Here is a 26,768-nt window from a genome sequence, read left to right as displayed (position 1 = left end):
AGTAAATTTGAATATATTAGTAAACCCGTCTAATGGAGCATTTTCACAATAGAACACTGAGTTATAATACATATCCTTACCAGGGGCTTCCGCCACCGAAAGCGCCGTTGGGTCTGGGCGTGTCCTTTCTGGCCCCCAAGAGTCCATTAAAGTGGCAGTCTGTGGGCTGCTGGACACTGAAAGCCGCTGGGATCATGGCAGAGGTGTAGGGGTTCCAAAATGTGATACCACGAGGGTACGAAGGGTAGGCCAGTCTCATAGGTGGCAGTCCGGAGTGTGTCGCGGGGGGCTGTGAGAGGGTCTTCTCATGAGAAGCTGTGAGAGGTGAGAACGCTGACTTCAGTCCAGCAGTACATGCTGGGGTGGTGGATAGGTATGGGCGATGAGCTATGCACGGCGGTTCGGCCACTGGAGGAACGGTGGTCGTCGAAGGTGGATAATTTACAGAATCTGTGGTGGTCGTTGCGGATATCGTCGACTTTGTCGGTGATCCCTCTCGTTGACAATTCAGAAGCTGCTCGATCGCCTGGACAACGTCGCCGTCACATCCCTGCAGCATGAGTTCTAGCACTGCTCGTTTCTGTGTTGGGAACAAGCGGCACAGCACTTCAATCGGTGGACGCTGCGCGTTCCCCTTCCCGCCACCCTGACCGGAACTCCCTGCAACACTCGACGCCAACGCTGCGGCAGCTGAGGTCGTCGTCGATGACGGTGCAAGAAGATTTACTCGTCGTTGGTCTCCGCTATCGAAGTCAAGTCCGGATCCTGTGGGCATGTTGAAGCCTGGTCGAGCTGGCTCGCTTTGTTCGGCTGATTCAATCCGAGGTGATGATATCGGCGACAAGGATTTCGTTGGCGACATCGTACCAGCACTGACACTCCGTGGACTACGTGTATCTGGTGATGCGCGGTGGTCTAAAGGTGGCAGACCTGTAGGACTGTGAGCTGAGGCAGAGTTTGCTGAGGAGGGACTGGCTGGAGCTCGGATGATCTCAAGGCGGGCTCGCTTTTGATCTCCTGGTGGGAAGAATAAGATATAAAAGTTTACTTCACTCTGAAAGCAATAGCAGCTCTCACTATTCACTCTTCAATAGCTTACATTATTATACTTAGTACTCATTATTCCGTTTTCATTTAAACAAATGAAAGAAGAATTGGCGTTCCTTGTACAGGTAGACGAATACACAAAGAAAGTAAATGTATGAATAAATAGATAACAAATTAAAATCATAAATAAACAGATAACAAATTAAAAATATATAAATAAACAGCGCAAATAAGTGTCAAATGTTCCATATATATATGGTCCAAAATAATGTAATAGCTGGAACAAAAGGCATAAGATCCAATTGTTTCAAGCCACCCTTCAGGAATAGGATGTGTATCAATGATTGCTAAAGCCACTCTTTACCATTGGGAGCAGGGATTAAAAAATGTTCGAGTTATCACATTTGACGCATATGTACAGGTCATTTCGTATCACAAAATATCCTAACATATGTACATTTTGCAATAAAGCCACAAATATAAGGAGATATCACTAATCTTCTCAATAAACCATAGGCTTACGGTAGACGATTTATTAAAGAAACGATTTTAGTGAAATTATTGTTCACATTTTGTATATTTAACAATATTTATCATTGATTATACTGATGAACATTTTTACATTGGTTGTTTCTATCCGTAACTCACACTTTAAATTTTGAAACACTAAAGCTGTTTTTTGTTTCATCTGCAAATGGTAAATAGCGGCTTTAAGATATGAATGACAGCATCTAACCATCATCTCTGTTTGTTGGTGCTCTTGGTCTGAAAATGAAAAGGATCTTTTGTTTACTTGCATGACCCAAGGATGACTGCGTAAAATGATAAAACCTACATTAATTTCATTGATGTATAAAAGCACTTAAATACACTGGCATCCTAACCCAAATGGTGACACAACCATTACACACGTATCCATCTATCTATATGTATATGAATATATATATATATATATATTTATATATATATATTTATATATTTATTTATTTATTTATCTATTCATTTATTTATTTATTATGTGTGTGTGTGTGTTTGCGTGTGTTCGTTTGTGGTAGAGAAAGGGGAAGGTAGAGGAAAAATATTATTACCCAGAAATTTATCACTAATGCAGTCTGAAAATAACCACAAAATGTCGCTCGTTCCTTTGTGTCTGTCAAAAAACAGCAACAACTTGCTGTTTTTGAGACGATTGCAGGTAACATATTCTTACTACATAACTCATGTCCGCCCACATTACACTGAGACACTGCAATGAACAACGTCCAACGTCAAATATTTCCTGAACGAAAAAAGGACGGACAAGAAACACGTGATAGTAATACCATATACGTATTTCGATAGAGAGTACTGCGCGTTTACATTATTCCCATCGCTTTCCAAATTGACGTTCAAGTGTAAGGAGCTTGGCACATGAGCTATGTATTGATGATGAAAGAAGTGCCTTGATCGAGAGAATGAGTGTGGGTGAGTGTGTGTGGGTGGTGTAGTCTGTCTCGGGATGTTTGTGGCCACGTGATAAATCATCACCACCTATCACCTTCAACTCATTCATTACATGTGAGGGTTCATGTGGTAGTACGAATCTACCTGCAAGTCCGCAACAATACAATGACTGCAAAGCAGAGTCTCTGATCTGGCGTCTCGCCAATTTCACCAGTGCAAAGATATTCCATGTTAGATTTGATTTTAACTGATGTAGCAAAGTCAAACAAGGGTTCTTACAATCGGACATGAAATAAAAAGTTATTAGATTTTGAAGTACCACATGTTTGCACAGTACTGATTGTCACAGTGCACATTCACTAACATTGGGTGAGGTGATGATAACATAACCTATCAAGTCTTGCCCTTGACTTTCGCCTAAATCTTCTCTAAATTCCCTCTACGCTCTTGAGACAAAATAAATAAGAATGATTATAATTCATTCTTCGGATTAAATGGTTGCAGTGTTATGAAATAACCTACTTTTTTAAGGCGATCGTGGTTACAGTTATCACATAACAAACCCCTAAAACACGATTTCGTTGTCTATGTGTACAAAGATAATATTGGAATGTCGTAAGGTGACGACATAGTAGCCTTGTGTAAGTTACAAAAGTATGTATTTGACGCCAGTGTCGATATCTCAAGAAAACTATTGAAACTTAAAGATTTTGTCTCTTTCTTACTCTTCGTCAGAGTTTAATGAAACTTCTACTCCTCTATATACATCTGTTTGATCTACATTATTTTCTTTTATATGGAAGAAAGTTTGATCATGGAATGGTACTGAACTTTAAACACTACACTAAGAAAGACTTTTGTAATCAGCATCATCAACACTCTAAGAATGAAATGGTTAATCTAAAATTTTGAGCGTTAAATTTAACATTCACATTTTTTTTTGGAGTAGCAAACGAGCAGTACTTTCCTTCCATATGCGGAAGTAGATCTCGACGATTATTTTTAAAAGATAAAGATTTAAAAGTTAAAGTCATATTTTGCTTTAAAAAAAAGAAAAGTAGTAGACACGCCATTGAAAAAGACGCCAGTTGAAAATATTCGGTATTCGTGTTAGATGCTGAACAATGGAAAACAACATATAGCTGAGAAGACAAGGTGAGGAGTCCCTACCGGCATGCATCACTTGTAAAGCTTATGAGTTGATGTTTGCTCATAAACACAACGAGGCATCTATGTGGGAATTGGTATCAAGATCCTGCGGATAAGTGGGTATCACCGGCGGTCAGACGTGTTGGATACCGGCAAAGGCGTGCCGCACCACGGCAGGGCAGGCAGCTGCTGCTCCATCGAGGCATTGTCAAATTTGCACCCCAGAGCTCCGGGTGGCTTTCCGCACAGCGAGCCGGCCCGCCTGCCCGCACAGCACGATCGCTCTACTAACACGGAATTCCCGAACTAGACCGGAAATCAGAGATTTATGAAGACATTTGAATGGATGTTGTTCAGAATTCGGAACTGGTTCTTTTGAAAAGCTCTGCTCTCATAGATTTTAGAATCTGTACATTGATTCCCAACAAGGGTTATTTTCAAATAGCGTGAAAACGACACCCTTTGAACGGATCCGTGACTGGTGGCGACCTAGTACCACAGAAATAGAAAAAAATGGGGGGGGGGGGGGCACAGATAGGCTGTTTGGGAAGGATCGACATAATGGCTGATTTGCACAATCTAGGTTAGAAGATGACAAATAGCCAAATGAAGCACACTGACTGAAAAATTGAGCAATCTAGATAAACAGAAAGCTGTGGTACAGATAGTGACTTACCATCCGTTACGTGAGGCAGGGTCTATAAGAAATTGCATTTCAAGGATCTGTTTTGTTTTCTCTTAGTATCCTTAAAAACCATCATAACATGGTTTATATATTTATCTATTTATTTATTCATTTATTTATCTATTGTCAGCTCCGGCTTGTGTTGTTGAATACTCGGCTGCTTTTACCGTGGTTAACGTTGAACACGTTCAGCGTTTCGAATAATTATCACTCTAGAGCTCTTAATGCTTAGACAATTTTTAGTCAATGCATAAACGCTCTCAACGACGTGATATTCGTTCAAGATTGACATTTGCAAAATGTATTTCTTTGAGGAATTTTCTTTCGTGCACAGTGGAACCATTCGAACTCACAAAACATTAAAAATGAAAGCCTAGTTCTATATTAGCAAAAAATAGCGAGCTCATATTATTATCTACTTCTTATCAAACCATTTTCAATGTTATCTCAGATGACAATCACATTGGTGCAACAATATTGGTGATACGCGGTAGATTCGAGATCATAATTTCCTGTGAGATAACTGTATAGATGTTCAAAGTTGTCTTGATGGTGAAAAGTGATCGTTACAGGAGGAAAGAGAATCTATGAAAAAGAGGCTCTCTATATCTCTTATAGGAAATTCGACTAACAATAGAATCGAGTCAAAGAGACATTCATATCGTGCAAGACGTCCTATTTCGAAAGGATACCCTTCATTTTTATTATGTTTAGAGGGGGATTCGATCCTGATATCATGTTGCTTTGTATATGAAAATATGGAAATAAAAAAGTAGATCAGTGAAAATTTCGGGAAAACAAAAAAAAAAAGTTTTGAACTATTAAAGTTTACAGAGAGCAAGAGAAAGGATTATTGGCAACTCCGTGTGACATAGATGTTGAGCTCTCCATTCTGTTTGTACACAGAAGGTAACAAAATTTTCATTTTTCTCACTAGCAAAAAAAAAAAGTCTTCAGATCTGTTCTTGGTATTCAAGATATATTTTTGCATGTTCTTCCTAGTTGATGAATTCTGTCTCTGCCAAAATATTTGAGAAAAATGAAAATTAGTGAAATTCTGAGTGCAAAATAAATGGAGAGCTGCTCAACGCGTATACGTCACACAGAGTTGCTACTTTGTCTTACTCTCTAAACTTAATCTTTAGCTCTATTATGTATGTCTGATATGTTATTATATATTATCATTGTTCACTTATTTACTTCTCTGATTTTTCTGTTTTCATGTAACAAAGCAACTTTGTAATCATGATGGACTTTCTCTTTAAGATAGAAAGTTTGGTATTCTTTCGTGAATTTAAGCAAGAAACATTTTGACAAGGAGTAAAAATGAGAGATAAGAAAGCCTACACACAACTACATACCAGTTTGATATGGAAATAAAGCCAATATGCATAATCGTAACAATGGGCAGAAGCGATGCGTTGAGTTAATTAACACCATGACAATTTTGTCCCGATCTGATGGAGAACCATACTAAGTGCAAGAAACTTGGTACGTCATGAATATTCATTCCTCCTGTCTGTCACCTCCCTTGTCCGCTCCATCACGTGACCAACCTTGCCAAACACCAGCGATGCTCATAATGCCTTAATCTATTTATCACAATAATTGCCTCAGATTGACATATCCCCGTGGCCGGGGGCAAAAAACAGGGCAAATTACTCATTTTCACTTATTGACTGGCGGTGTACTCCGAGTAAGATAATCTAATCAAAGTGACGGTCCACTCATTGTCTGTTGCCTTTTACACGGATGGTGGCATTGTCTTCGTGTGGGCTTCGTCACCGATACAAAGGACTCACCAGTCCTCGGTCGACACCAGCCTTCCAACTTGTCACTATGGAACCCACACTCTCTCTCTCTCATTCTATGTACTGCTATATATCTCTCTCTACATGTAATATATGTATGTGTGAATATACAATATACATATATATATATATATATATATATATATATATATATATGCATATATATATATATATGAATATATAAATGTGTGTGTGTGTGTGTGTGTGTGTGCACTTATAGTTGTCCATAGTTCGTTTTATCTCTCAAACAAACGCAAGCAGATAATTAGGTCTGTCAAAAGGACTATTTTGCTGCAGTGAATATTGATTTCATTCGAATGGTTTAAGGTTATTTATGAGATAGGGCTCCGTGCTTTGCAGGAAACGTAAATGCACTTGCTTATATCACTTCACAGTTCGTTCGCTTGTTTGTTTGTTTGTTTCTTTGATTGTTTGTTTGTTCGTTTGTTTGTGTGTTCGTTTGTTGTTGTTTTTTGTTTGTATTTTGTGTGTGAAAGAAAAATGACATGTCAATTATTTTGCCGTCAGTTGTCAAATAGCTGTCGTTGTCGGTGATGTTTAGGTATTAATCACTCTCTTCTACGCCTTGCGTCGACATTTTCATGTCAACGATTCCCTTTATTTGCCACAGAATACACTAAAAAACTTCTTTTCCATGATTCTATTCACGATGTGAAGAGCGCATGTCATGCAGAATGCAGTGTGTAATGTAATATATGGTAGGTATTTAGAGAAAGTGTTTTACCGAGTGTCCATACAGCAAACTTGGGGTTCTTAGGAATAGCTTGAAATCGTAACAGAACGTTAAACTTTTTTTAACGCTTTGCGTCTCACGTACGATAAATAGCATTGATTGAAAGGGGCCATGGCGGGTGGACTATTGGGAGGTTTGATGTGCTGCCATGACATCGAAAGGGAAAAGCAGTGTGAAGTTCGCATTTACTTTCAATTCACTAAAAGCAATGATTTATACGAGGATGAGGCGCCAAACGTCAGTGTCATCTTATTAGAGTATAAACTACAAGATCGGCATTCAATCTTGAAGTTGGAGGAGAAAGGGAAGACGAGGAAGGTGACATTGGATAATGGATTTCGCCCTTGAACGAACAGTCGCTTTCAAGCACTCTTGTGTAATTCAGAAATGAACAAGCTGAGTTTTAGGTGGGAGGTTCCCGAGTGACCAAAGCCGAGAGTACGTTGTGAAGGAGAGAGATTTGTGAACAGTTAATCCTGCTCCTCATTGGTTTGTGGTCACTTGTCTCCGTGAGATAAACCTATTACAGGTCGTGCTTCAAGTTCATGGGTGAGGAAGTGTGAAGTGAAATTTAATAGCTGAGAAGACATTAAATATCAAGGGCCTGATAATAAGACTACCAATGACAGGCAAGTTGAGATTCAAAGGATGAGAATCCATTTGATACGGCCACTCTCACCTTGGTGTTATGATCCTTGTTATCCAACAAACCATCACAAATTCAATACAAGTTATTTCTCTCTCTCTACCCCCATAAATGACAAATATAGCTAACGTGTAAAAGGCAGCTCAAGTGGACAGCTTAATTTGTTGCATTTAGTTTATGAAAAGGAAATAGAGTCTCGTCCGAGGATCTCCCACCGTGGCTTGATAAATGGATCACTTTCTTAGCCCGAGCAGAGAAAGGCGTCGTCGTAAGCCCAAGGTGCGAGGTGTTAACCACTCACAGCGGATGGCGGCCGGCTTACAACGCATTTGAGTCTGCGGCGCCATCCACAAGGGAGCAGCTCTTTCCATCTACCGCCTCTTTCTCGGCTTCAAATCAGACGACCAGCCCTCCATGGTCTTAGGCAGTCTTGGTGTTAATGCAAAACCCACATAGGGGAGCTGTGAAACTATTAAGGCGATCACAACCTTTTCGCATGAACACCCAATGGGTACGGAGAAATACACACAAACGAATTGCTGGTTACCGACATCAAGATCTTTTTTAATTTGGGTACGCTTACGTTCTCTTTCTTATTGCTGTTTTTAAAGAAAATTAGAATTCTCCATGGATGTTGTTTCTGAGTTTTTTATGATATATTTCAATAAGTTGTCAATCCAAGCAGATGAAATACGTTTTAGTAAGGGCTTTAAGATTTGGTTCGGTAGACACGGTGGCAGGTGCCTTGTTCATCGCCTCAACAAGACTTGAGCAGGTGAGAGGATGGTTAGGAGACAAGTCTTATTTTATGCCGCCAAAAGGGAGTTAAGTCCTGAAATAAACACCCTATATTGCGTCAGGAAGACGAGGGATGTTGGTCTGTGGACTATTATCATCAGAAGATTCGATTCTTTGCTCATTTGATCTCATCTTATCATTTCCATGACATAATTATGCTATAAGTGTGTTTGTTATAAGTTGAGAGATGCTTAATCTATCGATGTGAAACATAAATTTCTATATTAGCGTGGGTGTATACATGTCGTAACTATCTGGTAAGACGTAATTATTTCTTCTATAAACTTCCAAAAACTTCTTCCAATATTTTCCCTACCCATCGTAGTTTTCACTGGAGTTTGTTTCATTAATGATAAAATATTATTTGTTAATCTAAAGAGTTCATCGCTGCTTGACCGTTCGCACCCCACTAAATATATCTCTCGTCAGTCTCTGTCTATATATCTCTCTATATATCTATCTATCGATCTATCTATCTGCCTGTTTGTCTGTCGGTCTGTCTATTTCTTGTTCTCCAATGCCTTCCTTCTCCCTTTCTCTGATCGCGTTTCCATAACCCAAAATCAACACAGTCTACAGCTATCATTGGCATGTTTGCATATCGTATCTGATAAGGGCATTTTGGTAGGCCTACATCAAAAAGGTTATTTTGTATCTCGTCAAAAAAATTGTTGAGAACGTGATACACATAGCGTAAGTTCCAGAATGTTTTCCGTGTTTTTATATGTAATGATATAAGGCATCACAGCGAGTATTTGCTTTCGTTTCTGCCCTTAATCTCTCCCCGCGAACGCACGGGGCAATTCTCTGGGGCAGTGAAATTGATACAGAATGAATAAATATCAGTCTCCTCATTAAACAGTTAACTAGCGTCCCTACGATGAGATGTACAGAGTCACGGCCCATTAGCTCCTACGCCTCGCGACTTGTTTCGTAACATGGCGCTTGTTGTTAGCTTGCCTTTTTTGAGGCCCTACTTAGCAACCACGCTGCGATGTCCTTAGATTCGGGTCAAATACTGCCCGTGTTTACCCCAAGCCCTCACTTCTTTGACAGCAATGCCTCCGTGTAGAGGTTCATGACCTTTGCTAGTTCTGTATCCATATCTGTTCACAACATGGTCTCTACAGAGCTACAAATTCCATCCAAATGTAGGACTTCGAAATGCCAATGAATTCCACGGACACAAGCTTATTTAGATAACTCCCTAAAGTAACTCACTAAATACGATTTTTGTAAAGGCTATAACGTAACCTAAGCCACCATTGTTTTGAGGGGGAAAACAGAATTCCATTGAAGAATTCTGTTTGTCACAAAATTGACCGTAACATTAACATTCGATTAAGTTCTTATCAGTTGCTTCAAGTTGGCTCACATCCGTTAGTGATTTAGGTAAATATAGTAATGTAATTATACGATCTGTAAGATTTAACGTCACACAAACCTTTCAAACCTGGCAGAGAGTAAACGAAGTTCCTTAATTAGAAAAAAAGGGGCGGGACTGTTACTGCTGGTTGTGTGAAATCTTCTTAAACTACGGCACGCTCTCAACGTTAAATACAAAAAAGGTGTTATGAACTGATTTGTCCTCGTTAGGTCACTTAATCCCAGGAAAAGACAGCGCCACATTTGGCTTCAACATGTGTGCAGTCAGAGTTCCTTGGAGGTGTGTAACTCGAGAGTTTACAAAAGTTTGATCCAGATCTTGGCCGACTCACTAACCTTCGGGCGCTACCACCTGAACCTAACGTCGACAGTAAGCTATGTGATAACAGAGGTAACAGTCACACCATCACGCTATAGTCATTCGTAAATATACAGACAGCTCCTCTCGCGAATACTTTCGCCTGGAACTGATTAGACATCAGATAAATCAACCAGTAATGATATAGTCAATAAGTGAAGAAAATTAGCAGACAATACGCATTTTAGAACTGATTTATATTTTTTATAATGTCAGTTTATAATGGCATTCAGAGAACTGGTTGGATTTGGTGGTCATAGTGAACATATCCCCTCTCTTTTTATATAAGATACGGGGTTACCTGTAAAGTGTGCGTTAATGCAACCCCGATTTTTATTTCTTTTGCAATATATGTAGAATATCATAAGAAAATAAAAAACAAAGAAACAAGGGGATATAATATGGGGAAGCAATATATATAAATTTGATCGATTTATTGAGATTTTAACAAGCGTTATTCCAAACATCAATGGCTGTCCGAAGATTGGAATGACTTTCATTGTTTCTCATTTATTACTGACTACATCTTACATGAAGCGTCCACTGGTTCTTTTCAGTCGAGACTGATTGTTTGCGCCAAAACATGAGTAGGGGGAGATCTGCTACATTCACATCGGGGCAATAACCTAAAGGTTACCTGTCGCTCCAAGACCGACGACAACAGCGACAAAGGATTTCGACGATACCGGGCCGAGCACATTCCGAGTTGCCAACTCTTCAAGGACCATCATTGAGCTTCCCTCAAATTTCCGTTCTCCCTCATAGCACGCACAGCAAGAGGTCATTTACAACGAGAAACATTTAAATGTCAAAAATGACAGATCAATCATTTAAAGACATCTTTACTCGGAACAAACTAAGATTAATTCATCGTCATCTGCAAAAACCCCTTGGGATTCACTTCAAAGACCACAATAGGGAATGTTGTTGTTATATTTGAGAAAGAGATTAATACGTGTTTTGCTATGAAAGAGCTTTCATTTGTTTTGTATCATGTATTCTGTATGAATACATGTGTGTCACATGTACAATGTTAATGAGTGATGAAACCCTAGCTCACGTTACTTTTCTAAAGAAAACTTGCGTCATGTTTCTTTGCAGCAACAGATTTTCGAACTCTAACATGCTCGTTGCTGACATGCCCGCAATCAATTCATCATTCCGTTCTATGTATTCTAGCTCTCCTCATATCTCATCGAGATATCAATCGTAAATTCTTTTGAAGCATGGATATCAAATGTCAACATTTGCAAATTTGGAGTCTCGAACACAAACTATCTACCTCTGACTGACAAGCGACTGAAAAAAAAAAAGAATTACAATTCTAGAAACATCGCCATCATAAAGACGTGTTGCAGCTAGGGCTCGACATTACCGGTGGCCCGCGGTGGCCCGGGGCCACTAGAAATTGATGCCGGGCCACTTTTTTTTTTCAAAAAGGCTATCTTTCGGTGGTCCGATCTGGCACTTATGATTCCAAATAGATTGTTATGTTTCCGTTTATTTCGGGCCACCAAAATTTAAAATCTAAACATATTAGTGGCCCGAACGGGTCATCAGAAGAAGAAAAAACAGTGTCGAGCCCTCTGTGAACATCCCTCCGTGCTAAATATGCTCTCTTGGGTCATTTATTTTATTGTTACAAGAGATATACCATCTCACAGCCATACAAGGTAGGCTTTTGAAAACAAGGAAAGATGCGTGGAGAAAACTACTTCGGAGCGGAGCTGGGAGTGTGGGAATGCACAGAAGGCTTTGATACTGCGCGTTGCCCATTGTCCCTCGTCCACAGATAGTTGGAGAAAGTCAACTTCTACGGTGACATTGCTACATTCAGGCGAGAACTGGCTATTGAGTGCACATTGGTAACAACGGTGACATTATTTTCTTTTTAAAAAAGAGCTTTATATCATGATCATTATTTTGGGTCGTCAGTAGACGTTGATTACCGTGGCAAGAGATGAATTAAGTTTGTTTCACTTCTGTCAGTCAAAATGGTAGCTATAGATACTGAAAACAATGTAATCCCTGCGTTTACCTCATCGCACATTGAACAAAACGGTACATACAAGTGAGTTTACTTACATTCCCTCTTCGTGCTTCCATTTGAAAATTTAAAAAAGAGAAACACTGATTAAAGAAAATAAAGAGTCATTATTCAATTTGGAATGATAAAAGAAAAAAAAATACGTTCATGAATATCGGACTATCAGGAGGTCGCGTCATTTCCTTGCGAAGAGACAGATTCCATAATGAAAAAAACCCCATCCATTTCAGCGCAATAATTGTTAATGTATCGTTATATTAATAGCATAAATGTAGTACTGCCTATTTTGCATGTAAACACTAAACAATCTTTAATGATAGTTTATCCTATCCAGTTTTAGAGTCCACTCACAGCTTAGAATCGACTGGAATTCTGCACCATATTTTGCACAGTAAGCCATGTATGAAGTATAATATTCTATGTATAACATAGGATGTTAAGTCATTGAACTACACAAGAGGATAGTAATAATCTGACTATTCTGTTCTGTGGATGGAACTTCAACGGTGTATATTTACACCCTCCCCCCGCATGTAATAAGGAGTGAAAAAAATAATTATTAATCCAACTTACATACCACGAGTCGAGGAGGGTAATAATGTAATAGACCATACCAACGAATTATGTTTAAATGATCGGATGTGAAGACGAAGAGCAACAAGTTTTGGAGAAAAAGAAAGAAAAAGTATGTTTTACATTCACTCAGCTCAAGGATTAATAAATGAAACCCCCTTCGACGAACTGGTAGATTTTAATAAATTTTTCACTTTAAAAAAAAATGTAAAGTTTGTGATTGCTATACAGACGCTCATTTGATTATGCATGATGTTTTTATCAGGTCAGGAAAAAAAATATAGCGCTTCGAGCAGTTTTCTCAAAGAACTGCACAAATCATTCCTTTACGACCAATGGTTATTTCCATCAGTATACTACCATCATTAGGCTCATTTCATGAAATCACCTTTATTCGGAACAATTGAGGTTTCTTACTTGGGCTAACAAGCCATCCAAAGTACACCTGGCAAAACTTTCCATGTAGGATCTGGGTGTTGATGTTTTGTTCTTTTTTTCCCGTCTTTGGCTTCTTTTCACCCTGCTAATCCACCAATTGGAAGGCTGCAGCGAGACGTAAACAATTAGCTTATAAAGAAAGTAGCCGGGAACAGCGAGCAAAAAGGGCTGTGAATACACAGTTCCGTATCCGTTGTCGGAGTGTTTTCTTGGTCTCGGAAACGGGCTACGAAACATCAAGCGCGCCGCCTCCACCAGTACGGGACGTGGTGGGCTCCCTCACGTGCGAGCCGCCCAGCCGGCTCGGCGTGGCGGGAGGAGGACGGGAGGAGGAAGGCCCCCACAAAATAGCTGTGGGGCAGACTCACGTTAAATCACAGTTGTAATTGAATGTCTTGTCGGGTCTTTCACGGGTAATGCGCTCACGCTTCAGCGGAGATTCTAAACGTAAATTAATAACAATTTCCTACGCCTTCTTTCGAAAACAGCCCAACTTGGTCGCGGTCCCACAAACCTGCCAAAGTTCAGCTGCACTTTTGTTGTACCTCCTCGACGGGAGCCTAAGGGCTAACACTTTGCACCAAAAAACACTTGAACGGTGCCCTTACTTAAAAGGGGGATAACACGGTGAGAGGCTAAGGAGACAACCTTACCAGGAGAGAGAGAAAAAAAAAAAAAAACCTTGAGAAGTTGATACGATAAGGTAAGGTGGGCGAAAGTACAGAACTTAAAAACGAAAAAGTACATTTCACCTGCAATTTGGGTCCCTTCTCGAATCTTTGCCCCCGGATCAGTTGACACCTTTTGTTGGCGTTTGATGTCGCTGATATTTCCGAACTAAGGATGCAGTAAAGCATGAAGGAAGTTTACGCCAATATTACTCGCTTTGCCTTTTGCCTTCACTCGCAAAATCATACAGTGCACCCGAAAAAAAAAATCAATTCATATTCCTCGCAAGAAAACGGCGGGGGACAAAAGACTATATAGAAAAAAGTGCAATGGAAGAGGTCGTGCTAGGGAGGTAGACAGCTGGCCACAGTAACAATCTATCGCAATCTAACCAATATGGCGCAATGCATGAAAACTTACCCTTTGATAGCATGTTGGTTAAAATATCTACAACTATGCTCATTCAGAAGAGAAAGTAACAGCTCACTCATAATATTCGAGTGCGACTGGTATAAAAACTACGGAGTAGTTTTTGGAACACCTGTGCCATGGAGCCGACAGAATGCCGTTAGCAATGCCTTGGGTAAAACACTGGGAGAAGGAAATGATAGACATACTTTGATTATCTACCTAAGATAAGATAGGCTATAGTCACGGCATTGCTAATCTTACTTTTCAGGTTCTATCAAATGATAAGATAATTTAGTTTCAACGTTCTTTGCTATTAAAAAAAAAACCCCTGATTGTGTTCTTTTACACCTCTGAATACTAAAGCCTACTTATTGCAATATTTATCAGTTCTCTTAGTGCTTACACCGGAGCCTTTCAGATATTATTAATGATTCCAGGCATGCAGTCTAGAATTATGATTTTGTATCAAATCACATAAAACAGGCACATTAAATTCTATGTCTCCCTAGACTTTCACAACTCTCAATCGACCAAACATTTCCTTCGGACCTCATAGTGTTTTACGACGGCCGTATTATACAAAGGACGTCAGTCGCGGAGCTCCTTATAGCCGGCGATCCCGCAGAAATGCGGACTTCGTGCTAAAGATTGCAGTCACACGGGAGGTGCGTACTGCACGGTGTTTGAAAAGCAGCGAGCCTCTAGAGGATGTGGCGCCCCGCTTTGTGATGAAAAGGGGTTCAGCCACCCCCCTTGGTAGGCACATCTATACACCAACCCAAGAGTTATTAATGGGCTTCAAATACTGTTTCTCTTTCCATGCAGTGACAGTAGGAGATTGTTTGACCACTAGAATGGAAGAGTTAATCGTGTCTGTGCCTATCGCTGAACACAAACAATCAGCGATACTTTTACGCTGATATTATATACTTCGTGGTAAATGTTGGTGGTTTATTGCTGAATTCTTCATATTCACAGGCTATGATGGCAGGTGAAGTGACGTTTGACGTACCAGCCAATGATTCAGACATGGCTACAAATTATATACGCGTAGGACCTATATAGCAATGAGCACCATTGGTAAAATGAAATACCCGGATCTTGTCTCTGGTGATATCTAATTCTCGAGGACATGCTCGCATTCCATCAAACGATTAAGCTTGTGAAATTAAGGTGATTAAGATGAGTATTTTCCGTGGGTTGTTTAGAGCAATTTGTAAAGAAGAATCATAGCTTTCCTTTAAGCAGACAGTATAGGTTCCGACGAGATTGTCTGAGTTTAGACCACACTTGATGGCTCCTGCACCCTTTCATGCAATCGCCTTCTTGGTGTTCCTTTGACCGCTGAATCGGAGATTTAGTTCTGACACTTTTGTATAGAGATACAATAGATTTTCGCGAGTCTTTCAAGGCTATGCAATCCCATGAAAAAATCAAAGCCGAAAAGAATACTGGAGAATGATTTTCTTTTTGTTTCTAATTACGAGAAAAGTCGAAAACATTCTACATCTATTCAGAATGCAATTTGGAGAGTGAATTAGAAACTTGAGGCGTGCGGTAAACCCATAATTTCATTTGTTCGAGGTAAGATTGCATGTTCAAATAGAATTTGTGCTGCAATGGTACGATGAATCAAGAAGCGCATTAAATGGGAGATTGCCATTTATATAAATGCGATAAAGCCATACAACAGAGGTTTTTGAAAGTATTACTTCATCAAGGGTTTCATATTCTCACGCCACATTGAAAGAGACAATTGGAATAATGCAAGAATTTTGTACAATCGATTCTCAGGCTTCATGTCGTCACAATAAAGGAAAATTCGCCGCCAAAAGAGAGTACTTGGTTAGTCCCAACCCTCACGAGGCAAGCGATAGGTTGATATCGTCAACACTCAATGATGCTATAATCGAGAAATGACAGGAGCTAGCCGAGTCTCGAGTGAGTTGTATAATGTTAATACCCATAACACATGGGTTTCATTAGTAACGAGGAGGGGCTCTCTCTAACCCTCCAAGGAATCATGCTTGACTCAGGGGAGAAAGAAAAAAACAACAGTTTGCATTGATGCGAAAAAAATATTGACCAAAATGCCTATTCCCTGTTCCCTTAATGTCTCATTTTCAGCGAAGTATTCAGATCTTATAAAATATATAACAAATTTCGAGCTGCGAACATCGGAAGAGTAAATGCACTTTTTCACAAGAGGCCTGTTCGGCAAGAGAACCGCTGTGTAATGGGTGCATGAGTTTCTGCATGGCGGCAGAGTTCGGCAAAAGTACAGTAGTCTGAGTGGTATGGCTTAAGTGTTGCTCCGTAGACACAATGCGTACAAAGAACCAAGGGGAACTGAGATTTTGACAACTTCATTTTGGTGAAAACTTTTGAAGTATCTTGAGTAAAAGAAAAAAAGATATTTTTGCGTCATCATTTACATACAGTGTATACGATGTTACGAAGAAAGTGCGCCGTATCCCACAGGATTGTGAAAACTGTATAGCCTAATGTGAGACAAAGCTACGTTTAAAACTGCGAGTGTCTGTACATATTAAGTAAAATGATAAAAAGTTCGACAGGGCTGCCCTATGATATAATCACAGTGGTGTAAAACTTTAATTAAAGTAGGCCTACACCGCAATTTAAATCTAGCCATTTTGACAACCATTAGCTAACAGTCATAAGGATGGCTAGAATTTATAGTCTACTGTCAATGATTTAGATAACAAATTCATACATCACACATAACATAAGTCATCGAGTAAGACCTATAAGAATAAACTATTTTTTTTTAGATTAAACAGACGCAAATCAAACTGATACCCCATGTCCTTTGCATATGCGTTATCATCACACTTTTTTTATTTGACATCCTTTCATGGCATTATTAGTTATTTCTATAGCAATCCTTACATGGCATTGTGTAGCTCAATTTTTCCTTATACACCTGTTTCTCATAGTTATCTTTATTTCGTCAACCAAACAAAAATTTGTCACACTAAATGTAGATTTTTCTTTCGCAAGTCAATTATAGAAACTCATTTAGAATGAATTTCATTGACTAATGCAGCATCCCACCAGTTACCAGCGATGAGAAACGCGATCCTTGATAAAGCCGTCTATTGATTCGTTCACGGGATGACACTGAAAGCCGCCAAATAGCGATACGTATTCTTGTCGCGACGAGGTGGACAAATGCCTCATCTTCCGATTTTACAACGACCCCCTGAAGACGGCCGTCATCTAGGAATCATTTTAGACGGTTCATCTAGCAACTTTCTATTCATCAAGTGCTCGTTCACATATTATAGCTCTCTTTCGACACTGATGAACAGGAGAAACAGCAACATCGATTTTTTAGAAGGGATTTTTTTTTTCATTTTTACAATTTTTCTTGTTTTGTTATAAAGTGACTGGACGTTGAAAGTAAATTGACACTATTTGTTCATCAAAGCAGTAAGCAAAGAACGAGGTGACACCGTCAGCTGGTAGGGGATTTTTTTGGTGCCTTTTTTTTCTATTTACATGCGACATTTAATAAAAGGGTCTCAGATTATAATTGCATTTCTACTGCTAATTCATGTCAGAAAATTCCTCGTGAGTACTAACACATATTATGAATACAATAGAACAAGGCTTAGTTTGTTTGTTTGCAGTCAATGGTAACGGTCTCATCAGTGACTTATTTCTACACAAATTCCTAATTTTGAGACACTATGAGCTTGACGGTGAGAGAAGGTCTAAGTAAACTTATATGTATAATTGCTTATTGGAAACTGTTAAAAGGCAAGAGACTATTGTAGAGGTATGCAGAGCGGTCCATAAATAATCCAATATTACTAGACAGCTGCAGTCAATTATACATCAGGTAATAAAAAACAAATCGATTCCATCTCAAATCTTTTAGCGTTAAACAATGACAATAAGAGCAGTACCTTAACGTCAAAAAAAAAGGTCAAAAACGTATTCATTATTACAAGTCCTCACGTCGTTTCATCCATACTCCAAGCATTATTGTAGCTCAAGAAACGAGGAGATCAATAGCATCCTTTGCTTCCTTGATTCATATGACTTCCTGAGATGATATCCCGGCATTGTATAGACTATGGCGCGTGTTTTGACGTATTTTGTGGAGGGAAATGAATATATGCCGAGGTCGAAGGTCATGGATTGTCGCCGATGATAGGCCTGGATTGACTGTCACTATTTATTTGCACTGTGACAGTTATCTTCTGTGCGGTCATTTATCTAACCTCCTTCACCTCTCACAACTTCCATCGACTTTTACGATTCTCGTTTTTTCCTCTCCCTATGCTTTGAGCTGCTTGCTGGACATGAAATATCTGGGCGTCATCTTTTTTTTTCCCGGCAATTCGACAATCTTATCAAAAGCAAATGGACGCCTACTCACGTTTGACTTTTATCATAAAGGTATTAAAAACTGACATTTCCTTCAGACGGGCGCAGATGACTTTAACAGTTGCTGTTGGAACTAGCGTTTGAATGTGGTCATTATACCAAGTTTGCCTAGTACCTCCTTGATTATACTCAGGTGACATGTCTTCCATGCAGGAAACTTTAAATGTTGTCTTAAAATATATCAAATCTGTGTTGTCTCCATCGAATGTCACGTGTCATTATAATTTCTCCAGAGTTTGCGAGATATGCTTGCATACAAGTGTGAAAATATACAATTATCGATTAAACAACAATTGCGAGTAGCGGTCTTATACATGATCAGGAGGGGGAGCTGAAAACTATTTCTTTATTCGCTAGTGATGCTTTCGTTCTTTATTTTGATTGAACACACAGGTGACACAAGATATGGACTGTCGTACAAAATCATTGATAATTAATATGACGGTCGATATCTCGTGTCTGTTATTCATGCCTTGATTATCATTCATCAGCAGTTTGTCGGGTTTTAAGTGACATTTTATAAGCAGCTTCAACTTGGCTGCAAGTAAAACAAAACGGTGTAGTCACAACCCCTGCTAGTAAATACTGCAGTACAATAGTGTAGTATTCAGTCCAATCAACACCTCCCTATATCCAGTCCTGCCTATACGGTTCAAGCAAGGAAGCCCAGCTAGAGCATGTAATACTATTATCTACTGTGGTATTCACCCTTCATGATTTAAAGTGATTAGCCAAGTCATAATGGCGTCCATCTTTTTGACAGACAGCCGTGGCAGCATCTGCTGAGGAAACTTGACTTTTATGCGCAACAATAAAGCCAGAGCACAGGGGATCCTTGCGGTAGGCTTCAGGCAACTCGCTGTTCACCAAACCGCTCGACTTCCGACCACTAAATCACAACAGAGTTATTATGGCCGTTTCAGACCTCACCCAACTTGCAGCCATCATTTCATCGGCTTTCTTTCGGTGTGGACTGAGAAGGACAAGGTATATAGGAGGGGAGGATGTTTTGGCCAAACGAGGCGCGATTAATCGCTTGCAGACATGCGTGCTGGCTTTGACCGTCTCTCTCTTTCTCTCGCGAATTACAGATTTTTCCTTCAGCCTTAACCTCTTGCAACAAGAGGTCAAAGGCGTTGATATGATGGTGATTTAGGATTGGGAGGGATGAAGATGGATTAATGTGGGTGAGGAAGATGAGTGATTGGCGCACCTCTGGAGACAAGAGGCAGTCTACGATCATTTGGAGACCGACTTTGAGGTAGCTGATAGGATATGACACTGTATCATCAATCTGACGTCATAGATGTCGTGAAATTCTCATCAATATTTTCTTCGTCATATTATGATATCTAAGCTTATCATTACAGCTGTACGTCTTCATTCATGTATGGATGACAGTACATGTTCACTGTACTGCATGATTATAGGAAATGATTCCATCAGACTTCGTGAATTAGATATGGCTCTACTCTTTCTTTCATGTGTAGAAGGGTTATAAGTATAATGTAACGACAGTGTACATGAGAAACATTCACTCTAGACCTATTCACTGTTGACAGAATGTAAGACTACAGCATAATTCAAACCTACAGAAGGTAAGTTCTCTATCAAAAGAATTGAGTGTAAGAATCTTCCGAGGACATTTCATTGCGTCACATGTTACAGTACATGTTTGAAGAACTCAGTGGACAGCAAGAATGGAGAATTAGTGGGCGCTATCTTTGTTTTTTTTTTCCTTTTCTTTATTTTGTATGTACTATGTACATTATATGGAGCAACTTTGCGCGCAATTATTGAATATTGAACATTGAATTCTGTTTGTTCCTTGCTTTAATGTGTGTGTGCCTATCTACAAAGAGATTTAAAATAATGCGTAAGGGATTGATTTTGACGTCATTTGTACCCTTTTTCTAATTTTATGGGACATGTTGTTTCCTCGAGCAGTGCATGCTATAAGGAGTAATACAAAGCACTTTAGCTCTACATAAGATGATAAGATATAAATCGAGCTTCTTTCTGTTGGCTTCGATTTTTTTAAAATCAACGTGCACATTATGTCTTATCGGAGAAATGATAAACATATTTGAGAATCTTTGCGACAATTCTAATGAACATTTATTTAGAGATCATCTAAGCACGCTGAAAGTTTACTTTGATTTTTTTTCTCTAACATGTCTAACTTGAATTGCCGTTCAAATTGAACGTGATTAAAGGTGTGCTAAGATGGGACTTAAGATACGAATCATGTTGAATGACAAAATCTTCGTTCGTATGTTCTCACCCTACTCATTTTGATCTTTCTAACCCGTTAGAACTTTGAAGGAGCCTATAAACGTCTGTTCTATTCCGATGAACGAATTGTACACTGAAGTTTGTCAAGCTTTAAAACTTTGTTGAAGGCGTCCAAAATTGTCGAAAATAGACCAGTTGTCGATAAGTTAGTTAGCTTGGGATACTCTCAAATTTAGAGACAGTGTTGCAACCCAACAATTACAACCCTTATTGTAGGACTATCCGGACAAAATAGAATATCGTGTGTGACAACGTTTTACATTGCGCTATACCCATGGCTGACATTTTGAAGACTATGTGGTATATCCAACAACAACAACAAAACCCAGCCACATCTTTGGTTTAAAAAAATGATTGCCAAAGTCAAATTATTTTTGTTTATAATGAGCATGACGTATAACAAGTAACTAAAAAAATAAAGGGTGAGATATACTACTAGTACTTATAACTGGCATACACGACATCGTCATATATGTCGATATAAAATGTACAGAAAGAAAAGGAATTATTATTTTTCTTATGTTGTGTGTCACATCAATTAATTTCTGTATTTTTTCTGTCTTGCACGTACACAAATCATCATAACATAAACATGATTGACCTGCGTTAGACACATGGCTTTGAAAGACGATCTTACTCATAACAGATATATGCAAGAACATAATATTGTTAAAAAATAACAAAAGAGCTCAGAAATAACGCTAAATTCGACAAGTGTGTTCAGAACGTAATTGAGATTTGAATGTTAGGACTTAATCGACACACTATGAGCAATGAAAAGCATTGGGCTTCTCTGTGACGTCCTGTACCCCAGTAGGGCCCTATATAAATTTGTGCTGCGTGTGTCAGTAGTTTTTTCTGATTTGTTTTTAGTACCATTTCTAGTTTAAAAGGAAAGTGTTTAGAGATACCCTCTCCTTCGATCTTTCTGGGAGAATTGATTGCAGTGCAGATTTTTTTTCTTCATATTGATAAAATTGAAACTTATCAAAAGAAAAAAGAGCTACTTTCCAACAACTTCGTTGTTTAAAGACAGGAATGACACATTCAAGAGAAAATAAAATTGGGGGTCAAAATGAAATTTACCAAACGAGTTGTGAGCATTTCTACCGATCTGTGTTTGCCTAGTCAATAAAATCTGTGTCCATATACCATACAAGAGTTGTGGGATCTTTCTTTTTCAAATCATATTGGTACGGATGTATGTACTGTACATTTCACCTAAAAATGAAATTCATCGAATATACATTGCTGTAAATGATTAATGTATCGACATTGCAATGAAACGCAACTGTTCGTGGGGGTCAAATTGTTCGAAAATCGGTGAGCAGATAGATAGGTAAAATGGTTATGCCAATGACGTTTGCAAGAGTTTAGGATTGAAAGTACAATATCGACATTTTGACTTCTAAGAATACAAACAATCAGTCGACGATTCGATATTAATTGCATACTATTCGGGGTCAGAGAGAGATAAATCATCACATATCATCTAAAGTGGCTACAATTATAACATTCTGTATGTATCCATAGAACACTCGCACATCATATAGATCATAATGATAGAGAGAATGATCATGAACAAGAGAACGCATGCCCTCAATAAGAAGTTTGTCCCCCCCCCCAAAAAAAAAAAAAAAAAAAATCAGCAAAAAGTTTGATTAATCTGACTGAAATTAACATTTTTGTTACCATTTTTGAGTCGGCAATTCAAATCGCATCGAACTTTCCTTGTTTACACTGACACAGCATTGGAGAAATATGACTTAGATTACGAATATTATGTTTATAATCACTTATAATTAAGTTTAGATTAAGATTATTGTAATACTGTATGTCAAGACACGTCTTCTCATACACAGGGGAAGTCAATGTTTATGGAAACCAATGAATTTTCTCCATGCATTTTTTTTTTTATTCGAGTAATAGATAAACAACTTAAAAGGAGTACGACTCAGGAGGGAAGGTCACGTGACAGCCATCCATTTTTTGAAAAGATCTCTGAAGATGTCTGATGGTTTACTGACAATCTGACAGTGATTTGATTTCTCTCATATTTCTTCTTTTTCTTTAGGCTTATATACATATCCTTTTTTCCACTACCACTTTCTCAGGCCACTATCATTTCCAGCACACGCTTACGATATGTGGTCTGAAGCATTTTTCACCTTATAAACATTCCCTTTTATCTGGCGTCGATTATCATCGTTGATAATAGATTTGTAAGTTATGTTTGCACTGTATGTTCTCTCGTCCGTAGTGTTGAAAAATATTATGGATGATGTTATTTTGTATTGAAAATGTTTAGAAAATAGTATTCATGATGTTATTTTGAATCGAAATGATGCAAAATGCAGAAATAAAACGAAACAAACAAACAAACAAACAAAAATACTTGCTTCTTCGCGGGCAAATTCTCCACGCAATACAATATCTCGTCCATAGTTTTAGCATTTGTATTCAAAATACCCAGCTCATCTCCCACGTTGTAAAACTGTTCTTCATTCTGTGGTTAAAAAGTTATTGCTATTGTGTGTGTCGTCATGCTTTCTCTGTAAGTATATAGATGGAAACGATTGTACGTTCGATTCGGTGATATATGAAATAGAGCCGTATACAAATATAAACAATACAGTGGCACAATAATATAATAATAATAAAGAGACTCTTATAAAGCGCTCATTCTAAAAGATATATTATATTATAATACTTGCCAAACTAACTTGCGTCTATTTGATGGCCTCTACAATTAAACGCATAGAAGAATGGGTAGCTAACACTGATCCATTCTGTCGGCTTGTGATGAGGTATAAACAAACAACAATAGCTGCATCTGAGCAGGGAAGTGGGAATATCTTAGTGAGTAAGATGAAATGGTCCGCGATGCACCTCGAATTATTCTTTGGAGTTAAGACATGTGGATACCAACATTACTGCAAGCGAGTTCAAGAATGTGCAGCATAAGCAAGTTAATGAAATAATTCTAAACTTTCAGAAAATTGTTTCACTGGCTAGAATATTAGGCTTTCTGGCTCATTTTCAATTATAGATTTTCTGTGGGCCTAATTGGCACATCATATATAATCATCAAAATATAACCATGCCTTGGTCTACACCGAAAAAGGAGCGCGTGCAGCGCCAGTTGAGTCGTTGGGACATTGCTACGCGTTTGGCAAACTGGTCAATCAGCCCGAGGTATTTCCGGTCAATGGTCAAGACTTTGCAGCATATGGGAGTAAAGAGCAGAAACTCGCGACCAACACAGTGGATATATGCTCAGATGAGCGAGTAAAAGACGCTATATTGGCCGCTACGCTTCACAGGTAATTGCCTAATCTTCGAGCTGGTTAGAATTTTATGAAGTGCTGGTGGAGTAACAGGTCTGGGAGAGATTTTCAAAACCTTCTGGTCGGATTTCACAGATTTTCTCCGCCTTTCTCTAAGAGACTATGGCAAATTAATTCAGTCATGCGACAAAATTTCATTCCGCTCGAGACTTTTAGCCCAGCATATTAAATCGATTAACCCCGCCTTCAAGACTTCCCACCTATAGCGCTCTCAAACGCACAGACAGCTTTTATGGATGCGTCAGCGAAGTCGAATTAATATCGTTAGCTTGATAATCACATAAAATATCATAGAGGATTTAAACGAGCACGTATCACCAACTGTGCGACAAGAGTTCTTTATTTGACTAGGATTGGTCGGTCACGCCTACTTGACAACTGTCTCTGCGAATATAACAACTGGAGTCTCAAGTCATAGTTGTTCACATCTTGTGTAAGTTAAATATTGATTTTTGGAAAAAAAAATATATATATCACATAATTATATCCCCTTTTCAAATTCTCTTTTAGCTTATTGTAATTACATCTCTCTTCGCCCCAGAATAGGTCACCAGATCGATGACGCATTCCAAATGCTGTCTAGATTATTATCATTATAGCCTTATAATCATGAGCATGTTTTCTCAATCTTCGTAGAGAAAGATGGAATTCTGCTCGAAGGAAGAAAGGGGATGTTCATGATTAATTGTAACTCGTATCCTGTCATTAAATGCACTGCTGAAACAAATCGTGTCTTCGGAATGTTACTGTTTTACACTTCGTATTTCTCTGTTAAGTGTCTATTTATGAATAGTTTCAACGTTCTTTTGCCGAGGTCTTAGAATATTGTTATTACGATATGTATTGTATGATACAATGCGTCACAAAGACATTGCTTCTGTCACAATTCAATTCCAATTTCCTGTGCTATTAGAAAAAGGTGAACGATATCAGCAGATTAACACAACTAACGGCTACGGCTAAGACATGAACTGCTTCAAATGAAGTTACGCATGGCGGCATTGAAAGGGGGCAAGAGAAAAAAAAATCAAGATGTGATATTTACTGTCAGTATCAATACAAAAACTGCATCGGAATGATATGTAAATACGACAAATCTCAAACAAAAGGGAAACAAACGCCCATAATGATGACAAATATCAACAAGACAAGACAATGACAAAATAAAGCCCTAATAATTCACGTTTGTTGAATGACTGATGAGTCCTGGATATCCCAAAGGCTCCACTTACTAATCATACTAAGTGGCGCTAATTCCCTTGTATAATTCACGGTCATGAGAACAAATTGTGACCTTCAAACACTGAAGCTTTTCATTACTGTATCAGAATACGTTTATAAGAGCAACATATTTTATATTTCACTATTTGTGCTTATAAATTACGATAATATATACACTTATAGGGTAACCTGTTATTTACATTTTTATTCTTAATCTGCCAAAGAACATAACTATTTCCACCGGTTTTGCTACAAGACGAGCCTTCTAGAACTAAAGTCTGTTGGGAAATTCAGTGTGATTTACTGTATGGGGTAATCAGTCTGAGCTAAAATTGGAAATGATCTTAGCCGCAGAAACTGCCAAAAAGAACGAGAGAATAAATTGCGTACCTGAGACCTCAGGCTGGTTTCTGTAGGGATCGAATCCCTTGTGGGTTTGCACTGCAATTCCATTCATAGCGTAGATGGCTCCATCGGTGGTTTCGTAGTATAGTCCTAATTCCTTGGCCTCGTTCTCCTCCTGAGCTTGTTGCCTCCTCAGAGCTACTTGGGCTGCCATCACCCGCTGCCTCTCCGCTATCAGGGTACACTTGGCGCAGATACAGTCCCGCCACCGACAGTACCGCTTGTGGCCCTTCAAAGCGGAGACCACACCGTGGTTTCGGCACCGGGCGCACTTCGGTGTACGTGGGTAGGGCTTCTCGGCGCGCAGCAGCAGTCCCGAGGCTTGCGGTGGCGGCATTCCGGGTTGGTGCATGTGAGCAGGTCGGTGGATGTGATGTCCGGACTGCAGCTGGGGCGGGACTACAGGCATGTCACTGGTCGTAGATGTGTTCGGCTGAGAATGAGGATCTACCGCACCGCCAAGATTCATGGCACGAGCACAAATAAACGACAAAATCACCTAAAAACTCCGTTTTTCCTCACAAACAACTACAATTCAGAAAGATGGCAGAGACATAACGCTGTTTAAGTACGGTTAAGTGTCGATGTATTGAACTAAAATCCAGTATTTGTCGTGAGATCAACTCGAAATGGATGATAACAAATGTCATAAAGAAAAGTCCAAAATATGCTAAGCAAAATATATCAGCGAGTCTCTCAACACACTGACGCAGTCTTTCTTGTCAACAAGGAGTCGTTCGCTGCGAGAAATTGCCCGCTTTACAGATTTTCCGCCGTCAGGTAAAATGGCATAGCTTAATAATGATCCATCCAAGGAAAGAAAAAAAGAGATCTCCACCGCAACTTTGTCGCACATGCTTTTCAACAAG

The 26,768-nt window shown here is 39.0% G+C and overlaps 1 protein-coding gene across 1 annotated transcript; it reads right to left on the bottom strand.

Annotated features, from left to right (window-relative positions):
* Positions 1-255: 255 nt before the first annotated feature.
* LOC139717497 (doublesex- and mab-3-related transcription factor A2-like) lies at positions 256-26,768 on the bottom strand. The gene is made up of 3 exons (XM_071629003.1): positions 25,885-26,768; positions 359-1,017; positions 256-315 (listed from the first exon to the last, which is right to left on the bottom strand). Exons 1-3 carry the CDS (start codon positions 26,366-26,368, stop codon positions 256-258), a joined length of 1,203 nt encoding a protein of 400 aa, XP_071485104.1. The 5' UTR covers positions 26,369-26,768.

Source organism: Diadema antillarum, unplaced genomic scaffold (genome assembly GCF_040938485.1).
Source record: "Diadema antillarum isolate AM-2024a unplaced genomic scaffold, OU_Dant_1.0 scf00000075, whole genome shotgun sequence".
In the NCBI taxonomy this organism is placed as follows: Eukaryota; Metazoa; Echinodermata; class Echinoidea; order Diadematoida; family Diadematidae; genus Diadema; species Diadema antillarum.
The sequence above is the reverse complement of the archived record's forward strand: the minus strand, read 5'-3'. Positions and strand labels throughout refer to the sequence as shown.

What these genes read in the sequence shown, in the direction of transcription:
- LOC139717497 (XM_071629003.1), bottom strand. Translation starts at nt 26,368, where the DNA reads ATGAATCTTGGCGGTGCGGTAGATCCTCATTCTCAGCCGAACACATCT. An exon ending in AAACCAGCCTGAGGTCTCAG is followed by an intron (nt 1,018 to 25,884) that starts GTACGCAATTTA and finishes TCTTCCCACCAG; the next exon opens with GAGATCAAAAGCGAGCCCGC. An exon ending in CATACCTATCCACCACCCCA is followed by an intron (nt 316 to 358) that starts GCATGTACTGCT and finishes CACCTCTCACAG; the next exon opens with CTTCTCATGAGAAGACCCTC.